This window comes from Amblyomma mixtum, chromosome 7 (genome assembly GCF_055824585.1).
Source record: "Amblyomma mixtum isolate Tamu chromosome 7, ASM5582458v1, whole genome shotgun sequence".
Lineage (NCBI taxonomy): Eukaryota > Metazoa > Arthropoda > Arachnida > Ixodida > Ixodidae > Amblyomma > Amblyomma mixtum.
The window spans coordinates 110,571,226-110,584,299 of NC_143018.1; the positions used below are offsets into that span (position 1 = coordinate 110,571,226).

The 13,074-nt window shown below is 46.4% G+C and overlaps 1 protein-coding gene across 1 annotated transcript in view; it reads left to right on the forward strand.

Annotated features, from left to right (window-relative positions):
• LOC149337207 (cathepsin L-like) overlaps positions 1 to 13,074 on the forward strand; it is a 42,536-nt gene that overhangs the window by 16,663 nt on the left and 12,799 nt on the right. Inside the window, exons 3-5 of the mRNA XM_089554348.1 lie at positions 6,270 to 6,461; positions 6,912 to 7,100; positions 12,174 to 12,339. Of these exons, the coding sequence (XP_089410474.1) occupies positions 6,270 to 6,461; positions 6,912 to 7,100; positions 12,174 to 12,339 (547 nt within the window). The remainder of the gene's footprint in view (positions 1 to 6,269; positions 6,462 to 6,911; positions 7,101 to 12,173; positions 12,340 to 13,074) is intronic.

Here is a 13,074-nt window from a genome sequence, read left to right on the forward strand (position 1 = left end):
ATTGCACAGTACTGTCGCTACACTCCCCGATAACTTTTTCTGTCAATTAAGCGGAAGTTGTGGAACCGAAGCACGCCCTCTTTTCCAACGCAACGGATCATAGCCGTCGTTAGTAGTAACTAGATTTGCTTTAAAAAAAGGCGCAATGTTACAACTAATAGGCACATTTCTGACACAACTGTCAGGTATAAAATCTGGAAAGTAAATGAATTTTTGTTTTATTGCCACAAATTTGCTAGGCACATTCAGTTGCAAGAAGTTTCTTTAGGCAGCGCCAGGTACACCAGCAACTGAGTGAAGCTACCATCAAAACAGCAATGTGCAAATCGTCCAGGCGCACTACCGTAGAGCCCAAGTCTTTGGAGGAATGACACAGTAACGGATGCTCTGCCCCTGTAACCTTCTCATAATTGCCATGAAAAGCAGCTGCCGACTACGATTATGCAGGCGGCACGAATGCGAGATGAACGAAAAGTTGAGGAGACAAATTTTGTTTAAGTAACGAATATTTTGATTAGGCATGATAAGCAACAACCAAATCTGAGTGTAAGAATTGGCGACGAGTATCAGCACTAATTGTGCGGTAAGTGCCGACCTTAATTGAACTACAGATGTTACACAGTTAGGTCATTCGCTATTATAGATTAAAAAAGCAGGGCACAGAGCACACTGTCATGAGGTACTCAAGACGAGGCATGAACTAAAGTGAACTGTTTTCTAGGTGAGAGGAGGGTCAGGGTAATATACTAAACTGTTTCTGCAGAGGACTGTGGTGGAGGAAGAACCTGATCGAATGCTCTACAAAACTCGAAGGATAATGAGTAAACGTAAAAGCCTGGGTCCACTGATGATTAAAAGTCATCAGTAAAGCTAGTTGTTGAATGAGAAAGAAAGAGTGGTAGGGTTTCAACGCAGCTAAACTGAGTGGATGTGCGAAAGCATGTGTTCAGGCTGGTTGCCTCATGGTTTTGCTTTGCTGGGTCATCGGCATATCTGGCGACAATATTAGACTCAGATTAAGCTCTGATCGTAGTTAAGCTCACCTGATTTGCTAGCGCCGCCGACGATGTGCAATGCACAGCGCGAGGGTGTGTTTCAGTTCAACAGGATGCATGACCGGCTGCGTCTATAGCATACGAGGTCTGTTAGAAAAGTATCCGACTTTATTTTTTTTTCCGTACACCTGACGGATATGAAAGAAGCGCGCTTGCATCAGCCGACCTTCAACCTTCGGGCGCATGCACGAATTTTTTCTCCCCTGCCGATAACGTCAGTCGCTGGGACGCAGCGTTTGAGTGAGGCAGCGCGCAGTGCTCTCGTCTGTTTTTTATTGCAAGGAAAATGGCGGAGCGGCGGGAGCAGTGCTACTCCCTCAAATTTTGGCAGAAACTGGGCGACAGCCAAGTGGAAACCATTCGGAATATGCAGACGGATTTCGATGACGATGCCATGAGCAGCACACAGATTAAGGAGTGGTAAAACCGGTTTAAAGAGGACCGCCCATCGGTGGAGAGAGAGCCACGCTACGGTCGGTCATCAACATGCAGAAATGACGAGGTCATTGCCGAAGCGAACGCTGTGGTGATACGGGACCGCCGTGTGAATATCCCAGAAATTGCGGAAGAGGTGGACATCAGCAATTTTTTTACACATTCCGTTATCACCGAAGATTAAGCCATGGAGAGAGTGCAGCGACATTCGTGCCGAAGTTGCTCAGAGTGGAGCAAAAGCAGCTTCGTGTTGAAGTCTCACTGGACGTGCTGGATTCCACAAACAGTGACCCCAACTTCATCGACACTATAATCACTGGTGACGAGTCTTGGGTGTACGGGTACGACCCGGAAACCTAATCCTAGTCGTCACAGTGGAAGCATTCCACGTCACCAAGACCAAAGAAGGCCCGCCAAGTGTGCAGCAATGTCAAAGTGATGCTGACTGCTTCTTTTTACTCCCTCTGTGTGGTACGCCACGAGTACGCACCCCTCAGGGTCAAATACTGACCAAAGAGTACTACAGGGATGTCCTCCGAAGCCTACGTGACGCTGTGCGGCGCAAGAGACCGGAGTTGAGGTCAACAGGAAATTGGTGCATCCATCACGACAATGCTCCTCCACATTTCTCGCACTTGATTCAGACTTTTCTGGCGAAAAACTAGGCTCCTGTAGTTCAGCAGGCTCCTTATTCTCCTGATATGGATTCCTGCGACTTCTGGCTGTTTCCCAAAATCAAGAGGCCATTGAAAGGAGCGCGATTTCAGACAATAGAGGACATTATGGCTGCAACGACAGCTGAGCTAAACTCCATTCCGAAAGGGGCCTTTTCGGAATACTTCCAACAGTGGCAGCACCGCTGAGAGAAGTGTGTCGAGTCCCAAGGAGAATACTTTGAAGGTGATGAGGTTTTTAACGCACCAGTTATGCTAGCTTTTTTTCTTCGGCCAAAAGTCGGATACTTTTCTAACAGACCTCGTAGTGCCCTCGTGAAGTGATCAGCGAAGCTCATCAGTTCACGCCGCTGCGAGTTCTAAACCCAGTTGTGACAATGTCTATTTTATTTCTGCATGGGCGGTTGCTATGCAAAATTTGGCAAAGTCACCTTCAAGGTCAAGCTTCACACAAACTCGGTGAGCCATATAGACATCGTGAAGTAGTGCTTTCATGCTTGAACTTTTGCGGAAGACGTCGTGGGACATGAAAATATTGTAATATTCTCTTTGGTGCGCAATGACGGGTATATATCGGGCCAGTAGTTCTTTCTGTGCTAATTGGTGCGCGATTTTAGTTTAATCGCGTCGCTTTTGCTCTGTGTCCTCAAAAGATATTAACCAATTGTCCAATATGGCATGTTTACTTCCAAACCCACTGTCAAGCAAATTACACGCTATTTTCTCTCTACCCTGCGTAGAAAATGTTAAGAGGGACAGCAATATATTGCTTGAACCTTAACTATGTTAGTATTGCGGCACAAGGTCAGCAGTGTCGGCAGTGCTGTGACATTGCGTCAGCAGCGGCAGTCACTCTCGTTCGCAAGCTGTTTTTAAAAAATCCTTTGATGTACTCCGACGTAACGTTCCCACGCGCAGGCTACGGACTCGGCTATGCTACATTAGCGAGCAACCGACGTCTATACAGCTCTCTACCGCCTGACGGAACTACCGAACTTTGATGAGCCGCAACCGTCACGACCTCACACATCGTTTTTGAGCTCTTTTCGGCGTTTCAGCGTCGGAGACGCCGACCTACATTTGTTGCTGTATTCGGCGACAAGCAAGCTGCGTGCATCCGGGACCGTGACAGCTTTCTCAGAACGCATACCGCCGGGCCGATTCCACTCACATGTGATGGGTTTTGAAGGCAACCCCGACGACGAAAGAGCCATAAACGCAAGCGTTCCGCATTTTTGCAACGAAACCACTGCCTTTCGCTGCACAGTGTTACCGGACATAATGATGTTACGAATGTTGGCGGGACATTTGGCACCGCCCTATGCATACGAGGGCAACTTACTTCTCAATGCTTGGTTGTTTTTGTGTTCCTCTGATATAATACCGCGTTCTACGAATAAAATTTATTGTCAGTTCGCGGTCGTCCTGTACCTTGTCTCGTTTGTGCATTCTTTTCACGGAACTTTACCATGTAAGAAGTAGGTTACTAAATAGCCTGACATGTTCTACTTCTCTATTAGCATTGAAAACGTTCGCGTAGCACCAGACGCTTCGATTATGTTCGAAAACTTCGCTGCAGATCGAGTTCAATTAGGATCGAAGGTTTCCGTGTGACATGGTCATACCCAATAATTCTGGACGAAATCTGTTTTTAGACAGAGGAAATTTATGAACGCCATTTTTTCGTATAACGTAGGATTTCACTATAACACGTACTATACCGCAGACCACCCGACTGCACCCTTCCATTTTGTTTCTATTATTTTTTTTTTTGATATCGTCAAAAGTTTTCCGTATTGGTTTTCTATGGCAGCCTTAGCTGTTCGATGCGATCATTATAAAATCTCTAAAACGAAGGTTTTGCTTCGTATCAGAACAGTGAACCATTACGTTTAATATTTTCATCACAGTATCTTACAATTTTTCATTTTCAAAATTTTATGTCTGAGAATGTTGGACATGTATAAGAGTGTATAGGCTACGAATAAACAGAAAAAGTATCTGTATGAATACACTCCGTAAAATAGGTGTGTAAAAGTCTATAGGGGTTTTTATGAACGAGTACAATAGGGTGTTCTAGCAGCGACGCATATGAAACAGCGCCATAGTGTAGGCTGAAAAAAAAGAGAATACTCACCCCTAGTTATTTTTTGGTGTGTGTTGAGTAGTATTTTTCTCACCTGAACAATGAATTGCTCAGCGATTATTTTTTTATTCAGTGTTTGAGCAATATTGTATTTTCTTACAAGAGAAAAAGTAATTAGAAACAGTAGTGCTATTTATGCCCGATGTCGGGACCTTCTAGGGAATAAAGGAATCTCGGTGCCACTATTTCTTCAGAAAGTTATTCGTTGCCGAGAATTCAGTGAAATTTAGCTAATTTAATTATAGACCACCTTTATTCAGCCTCACACAGAGTGCAATGTCCAAGTTAATTAGGGCGCGCGCTCTGCCATTTTAATAAAATACAAGCGAACAAATTAAATGGCACTTTCAGTTCTTGAAGAGGAGCAGCGAAAGCCTGATCTCACGCAAAATCCTCAACCGGGCAGAAAAAAATGCTGTATTGTTTGTGATGCTTGTAACGCCTGTTGCATGGCTCATATGCACAAGTGCGTTATACAACTAAAACACTCAGCAGCGCTGGCTTGGGCTGTTTGACCTATCAGCGAGCATACGCTGTCGCTCCTACCATAACCCGCTCTGCAAATGCTCTATTTTTCTTTACCGCTCCCGACTGGAAATTTCAAACCTCATGAAAATGTTGTAGGAGGATCTCTATTCGGCTGCTGGACGGACAGCCGTTTGTTACAAGGCTGTTTGTAATTCATGTGTTCCCCTTCAAAACACACACCTGTAATATATGAGAAAGAGCATTAAGAAATGGCATATGGTCTTAGACCACTTCGGGTCTTTTAAAACATACTGAGCAAAGAACGGGCTCCTATTGCTTTTCGTCTCCGTTGAAACGCAGCCATTGCGGCAGCAAATTCAACCGGCGAATACTTCAATCAAACAAGAAACTTTGAATCTACGGCGGCGGGGACAGTTTAATATGTACGGATAGCGGGCCAGGAAAAAAATGACTCATCAAAAGTCTTGAGCTAACGCAAAGGCGTCTGTGCAATCATTTTCATTTTGCTGCCGGAACTTGTCACGTTAGGATTGCTGGGAATACGAGACCTCATGCAATCGTAGAAGTCGGTTTCAAAGCAAAGTATGATAGCTTTCTTTCATTAATACTGAAGAATGGCGGGCCACCTTGACCCTGTCGACATTGTTTATAATTATGTGGCAACAGCAGCCTGCCCTTCCGTCCTTCAGGCACCGCCGAAGTGGCAATTTTTTTTTTCCCCAAAGCACGGTAATACCAGAGTTGTCAGTATTTGAGTGGACTGAGCAGTTTCGAACTGCACCGCTTATCATATCTATGCAACTGTCGACCGCGCGATCTCGATCGGCCTCACGTGTAGGCGACAGATACGAGCGCTTACCGCTTCATCAGTGCGTTTCGACAATCATAATGGCATGCTTCCAGAGAATCAGGAAGCTATCCATGCCTTTAGAACGTTCCTTTGCTTCCTAGGCAGCGCGGAGAACGACTAGCGTTTGAGACACCAGTCGTATTGGTTATGCGTTGGCATACTTTTCCCCCACCCTTGTCTATTCATCCATCTTCCTTCCCGTCTTCCTATTGCCTAGGAGAGACTAGCAAGCTACAGTATAGACCTTTTATAATAAATACAATTTTTCCTCTTTTCGTCAATTGGGCTACAGTATCTGCTAAGCACTGCCTGTTGATATAAAAGAGAGGAATGACTGATAGCAAAAAAACAAATCAGGTTGAAAAATGGCTACAAAATACGACAACAAAAACAGATTTCAGACTTCCGAAGTATGGTATACCTTCGGAAATAGGATGTTGTGGGGCAGCATTGTTTTACTTAAAGGCAGTGTCGTTTACAACGACGCGCTACATGAGAATTATCGGTTGCCTTGAAAGTTCTAGAGAAAACGATAAAAGCTGCTGCGGCGGTAGCCGGTACTTTGTTGCTGTTGATTGTTCCCTCTACTATTTTCTTACTTTTCCCACTCCTCTGTTCAGCATCATCACGAATTTATGGAGGCACATAGATGCGGCGTCGTAACCAGTACCGACAGACCCGCGGCGGATTTTTCGCCGCCAGCGGACCTTGACCTCCGAAAGCTCCCGGAGACCGTGGACTGGCGCAAGGAGGGTTACGTGACGCCAGTCAAGCAGCAGGGCCACTGTGGCGCCTGCTGGGCGTTCAGTGCAGTAAGCCGATAACATGGACTTTACCAACCCGGGAGACTTATCTTACGTGACTTTTCCGCTTTTTACCAAGCGAGGAAATGATTTTATTAGATTTCTGGTCGCTCACTATGTTTTCCGCTTGCAACACACGTCTCATTAAGCCCTTCTTTAAATCCATTAGCACTGTCAGGCACCTAGACTTGGTCTTGTGGAGCTTCATAACGGTACTAATGCGATCCCGGGACTACGCCTGTACCATGAACCTCGTCTCCCGTGTCTGTCTTAGCGTAATTTGTAGTCAGTTATAAACCATGATCCAACTCGCCAGGAAGAACTACTTCTAAGATACCTAGAACGAACGATCCCAGCGATAACCTGTGGCAAGTGCTCCTCGTGAGATTGATTCTATGTACGCTTAGCATGTGTTCAGAAACATCTGGGTAACCTCTTCGCAATTTGTTTCTTCTCTAGACGGGGTCCCTCGAAGGTCAGCATTTTAAGAAGACTGGTAAACTCGTGTCCCTGAGCGAACAAAATCTTCTCGACTGCGTGGAAGAAGGTTACAGATACTGCTACCCGTCTAACGCCTGGACGGCTTTCAGTTACATAAACGCGAACGGTGGCATCGACACTGAGGAGAGCTACCCCTACGTTGCACATGTAAGTGCGTCTCTTGCAGCAGCCAAACGCAGCCAAACGCCGAGAGAGAGTAAACTTTATTTGTCCAAAAGCATCGACCGCGAATAAACCACGGGGCAGGGCCCCAGTGTTCAGGCGGTGAGCTTAGGTGCAGGACAGAACTTTTTGACTCCTTGTGGCACCCTCCGCCAGTCGGACTGCTTTGAGTTGGTTTTTCTTTTCTGTGCTTTGCAGAAGGGTCGCTCATGCAGTATTGGTTGCTGTCCCCGCTTTTATACGTGGACTCTTCTCAGATTCCCAAATAATATGGTCCAGTGACCCTCTTTCCTCCGATTGCATGCGTCTCTCCGAGCGTACTTCTGGCCATATATGGTTGACCAGAGCCAGGTTTATATATGCGTTTGTTTGGGGTCTTCTACATGTTGCGTCTTCTCCTTTGTCTAGTTCTGGATCAGGTGGGGGGTATGCCCTCCTGCCTAGTTTGTAAGCTGTGCTATTTCGCTGTAATTAGCCAGTGCGTCCTTTGTTGTGTATTCCAGTGAGGACCAGGGAGCGCCAACAATTTTACAGGCAAAAGTTGTTTTATAGGGCTTATCCGCCATTTATATCCGAGAATCAATGTGAACACAGCACACCTCACGTGCGCTCCGCTGCTCACATATTTATGGGCGCTTCGTCCGTTTTACGACTCAGAGGGTCGCGTGGGCTCTAGGCTATAAATGGAGCCCATGCCGGTTGAACCTTGGTGCTGCTCGGTGTGTTGCAGCAAGATCAGGTCACCGAATCAAGCGCACCACACGCGCCCGTCAAGATTCGTCGTTTTTGCTGCTTAGAGTGGAAGTCATGGCAGACGCGTGCCATGAGATCAGCAGTGGTGAGCAGCTGAGATTCGGCGTGTTCAAGAGCGTGAGAACAAGCGTCGGCAAAATCCGAAATCCAAGCACCCAGGCTTCGTGGCCGAACCGAACATCGTCTTCAGATGTACGTGTCATATGTTCGGCAGTGTCACAAGTGTAAGAGGAATGCGCACGGCTTATCTAACGCCTTGGGCGTTCACTAAGCGCCGATAGAGCCGTAGCCTACCGTACTCGCTAAGTCGAACTGCTGCAAGAACGCCGCCCCGAGGCCAGCTTTTCGATGAATTGCTCGTGCTATGCACTTACTGAGGAGTTGTTGCGTATTGATTCAAAACTTATTTTCTATTTTTACGTAAGTATTTCTCAGCCATTTAGACACAAGATGTAGAACGCTGGCTGATTGTCAAGCCCTCGCTCCCCTTTTGCCTTCAAAGAACATTCTCTGAACAGCACCATGAATTTGATAGATGTATGAGTAGTGTTGAATAGTCAGAACATGTTATCCTGAATATTAGTACCCAGCTGTCTACTGCACCTCTGGGAGGCCCGTAGAAGCCTAGACAAGAGATAGAAGACGCAGAAGTACAAGAGGCACTTAGGCTACGTATAGCCCAGCTATCAGCTCAGGCTGCAAAACACACCCTAACCCTGGCTGGCAGTACAAGGACTGGCTATGCAACTCGCGGCGGGGAAACCCGGCAACTCGTCAACTCGTGCCGGGATTCGGCATGGCCGAAACCCGGGGTCTGCAGAGGTACAGGATTCATCTCACTAAATCTAAATTCGCACCTTGCAACGCATCACCCATGACTTCCAGGATGGCGATTGAGGCCTTCTGAGTGAGATTACTGAGCGTACAGCCCCTGTAAAAGGTATACAGCCCAAAGGACTTGCTTCTAAGCTTTTTTGCGAGGCTCCCTAGCACATCTAGAAATCAAAAGCTTGGAAGGATTGAGGACGCAAAGCCATTCCTTTTTTGAGAGGTTATGGTAGCTAAGTATGCATAACGAGGCAAGCTGCAGGCCTCACAAGCAAACTGCTTGGGCTATATACTTTTTACTGGGAGTGTACATTGGAGCCACCAGCTACCTATCTAGCAAATCAGAATACTAAGGCCTGGAAAGCATTAAGCTAATTAGGAAACGGCAAGGTCTACGATTACCTTCGTGCCTTCCTAAGAGACCGATCAGCAACCATCGAAGCAAGAGAAATGAGGTTGTAGAAGGTAGGAAGGCCCAGTAAAGGCACCCCGCAAGGCTCAGTTATCTACTCTCAACTCTTCAAGGTAGCTATGTGAGGGATTTCTGAGAAAGTCAATTGCATCTAAGGCGTCAGCGCTGTCATGTTCGCGGACGATATCAAGGTGTGATCGAACAAGGGATCCCTTGGGGAAAAAGGATCAATTCCAAGCAGCTATGATTTTCATTATTGAGTACAGCAAGGAATGCGATCCCTCCTGCTCACCAGAAAAGTCCAAAGTTATACGGACGCACTCACGTAGACACAAGAAGAAGAACGTCCGACTCAACATGGACAGGACCAGAGTTTCCTGAAACAGCAACACTAAGAATCCTGGGCATGTGGCTGCCATCAGACCCCTGAGTGTTCCACACGCTCAGATTCCTCTCCAACTCTAAAGCCCAAGTGACTCGGATTATCACCCCAGAAGTCTACAGAAGGCAAAGTTTCAAGGAGGACGCGGTCAGATTGATGTGAGCTGTAGCGGTCAGAAGAGCCATGTACAGCTCGCCGTGCCAAATCCTTACATCACAACAGGTCAAGTAGGTAGAGGCTATGCTGCGGAAGGTATATAAGATGCGATGGGTCTACCTCTGAGCACATCTACGCACACATTAATAGACCTCCGTGCCCCCAACATATCCCTTGAGTATCAGGAAGCGCTCCTCATCGCTCAGAAAGATAGGCTTTTACATCTTACCTCGGGCACCGACTTACACGACTAGGCTGCCCTCAAAGCGATAAGAAGATCTGAGAGGCTGAGGATGTAGCGGGCGACATCATATCGACCTACGCAGTCCTACCCATCCCTAAGCACGTGCACCTAGTATTGCACCGAGGCAGGGGGGGAGGGGGGGGAGCAGAGGCTGAGGCGTTAGAAAAGCGCACTCCTGGAAAAAAAGAATCAATCTTCAAAGACGCACCCAGCTACCCAGGACACAGCCCTCGTGGCAGCGGCAACTTACTTCACTCACAAGAATCTGCCAGCCTCACCTTAAGGGATCATACCTCTACTTAGGCAGACCAGACTTAGATTGTTCTCGCACTATACGAAAGGAACAGAAGAGCCGAATCTGGCAATAATCTCGGACCAACAGACAGCTTGTCGGAATGTCCTGAGTGGCAGAATTGGCAACAGGGCTCTTCGCGCTGAAAGCCGAAGTGGCTCAAGCGAAGAACAAAGTTCCATCATGTGGGCTTAGGGATACGCCGGTGTGGCCTGGAATCACTCAGCGGACGCCACCACTAGATTACATACTATACGAGCGAGGGGTGATGCATTGGGACTCAATCCAGTTACCGTACACAGGGCGACATACTAGAGCACCTTAGGGGCTAAGGTGGGCCTATCTCCCACTCCATAGACAACTCCATAAACAGCAAACATCGTTGGATACAACTCCAAAGAAACACATATCCGAGCTTATCTGAAATAAAATACACTCCACTACATAGGGGCCCTCATGCCCATGGTGCGCAGAGAAAGCCGTACTATATCACACCACATGGGGACACCAACACAATCCAGCAGTCCCAGTCATACACAATGTCACGCTGGAGCAGCGGGAGGCAGCGCTGTCTAGCGGAGAATGTAGAGCTCAGCTATCACTCGTCCAGCGGGTCTAAGCCACTGCCGTCGCCACAGGAATCCTGGGCTAGGGCCTGTATTCATGGATACCCTCAAGTCTCTGAGAGAAGGCAATAAACGTTTTCTCTCTCTCTCTCTGGTAGCCATGCACCACGTGGGCATAAGTACACGGCGTACATTTCGGCTGTCGTAATATCGTGAAACTGGGCATTGAATGAACCCTGAAGACCAATAGAAGTTGGCCTGTATCAATGGATACCGCATTCCTGTCACTAAGAGACCACGCTCACGAAAATGAATATTTTATAAGCTATAAATGATTTAAGCATGAAATGTATGTGCCGCCATTACCGGCTGAATTCGCAAGTGAAATACATGCATCGATAGCGACTTTCGGTGGCGTATGCCCGCTATGACACCATTTATATCAAACAGTGGAAACCCGTTCTTGTTGGTTAGGACTTCACGAGTTTAAATCCGCTGGCAGGAATATTTTTAAATCCAATTTTCTCATAGGTATATACGTTTTTTTTTGCTGTGCCGTCCTCAATGACCCTTTAAAGTTTTAGACTATTATCACCAAAACGTTCGAGTAGTTGCGCATGAAGAATTTGACTTCTAGCGCATTAAATAAAGTACATTAAATAACCGCACGCAGCTTAACCCTTCACGCGCACAGTTTACTACACAAGTCTGCGTTGTGCGCGTTAGTGCCCGCCCTATGTTGAGCTCTTTTGGCTTGCTTTTCTCACCAACCCTCCGAAAACTGTCTCCCAGGATGATTTCAATCGATAGATACAATTTTTTTACTGCATGACAGACTCTTTCATGCCATAGTCCTGTTTGCTTTGTCTCATTCAGGATATTTTGTTTTTCAAAAAGTCGTCTATTGTACAATCCCTGCTAAAATGAGCTAAAATTACTAATAGATATACGCATATTAGTGCACCACCATTTGTTGAGAGTAATGATTATGCCAATTAATAGCTGAGGACTCTGGTTCCGCTGTACGGGGGTTTCATCTCTGCCACGGAAGTTATCGCCTAATTGCACTAAATCTTTGGGATTCTACAACTTTGGGATTCGTTCCGCATTCGAAATAGGAAACTGACGCCCATTTCACGAATTTTTACCTCGTTTGAAGGGTTCATTCTCAAAACCTTCGCTCGAAACGAGCAACATTTTCATTTATTCACATGACCTTTATATACTCTGCTCAGCAACAGCGCTCTGTTTACAAGCAGGCGATAGCAGGTAGTTTTATTTCTCGAAATAGCGCATGCATATGAGCTAGTTCTGTCGCAATTCCTCTGCTGCTCGCGGCAGATCACTATACAGCGGCGTGGCATAACAAGTCTATGCATGCGAAGAAACAGATAAAAACATAAACCTTGCCTTCTCTGTGCCCAGAAGCAACAATGCAAGTTCAAGAGGGCCAATGTGGGTGCCAATATGACAGACTACGTGATTCTCAAGTATGGCTCGGAGGAGCAGCTGAAGGTCGCCGTTGCGACTGTTGGGCCCGTCTCCGTGTTCATAAATTCCAATTTCAGCGGGCCATCGCTTTACTCTGACGGTAGGCATCCCAAAAGAAGCGCTTTAATGTCGATGCGTGTTTTTGTGTTGCATCCTGAGTGCTGCTTTTATTTATAAATGAGGTGACAAGGAAGAAATGTACATGAAGCGCTGCGAAACTCAAGGACCAACTCTTACTGAAAATCCTGGCTTGTCAAATTCCTCCAAACAAAATTTTTATCCGATTGCTTATACGTGAGTGATACTGCGCTGCCAGATTAGTCAGGAGAAAAATACCGCATGTTTGAGCGCAGCTATTTCCTAGTCGGACTAGAGAAACATACAGATCATAAAAAAACGATGTGATCCGTACGTGTAGTGTCAAACTTCTCACGTGCAACTCCTGTTTTGTGTCTAAGCTGAAAAACGAAGACCGGACCACTCCACCAAACAAAAAGTTAAGGAACTTAAGTGTCTTGACTATAACAATATTAAGTTGATTTATTCTAAATCCGACGCCAATAATTTGCTTCTACACTAAGCGTGCGCCATCATAATCTCACATCTGAAGCAGTAAGATTTTATTCCTGTAACGTCAGTTCCCTAAGTGCCCTTCGGGATAAATTAATAAACAGTCTAGTTTTTCATCAGACTTGTTGAAAACATCTTCATTTGCAGCATTACTTCAATTTTAAGAGTAACAGTTCACAGAGAGAGGCGCATGACAATGTATTCACTGCAGTAAACCACAACATACTGCCCCTGACCCCCCCCCCCCCCCCCCCCCCCCCGCCCA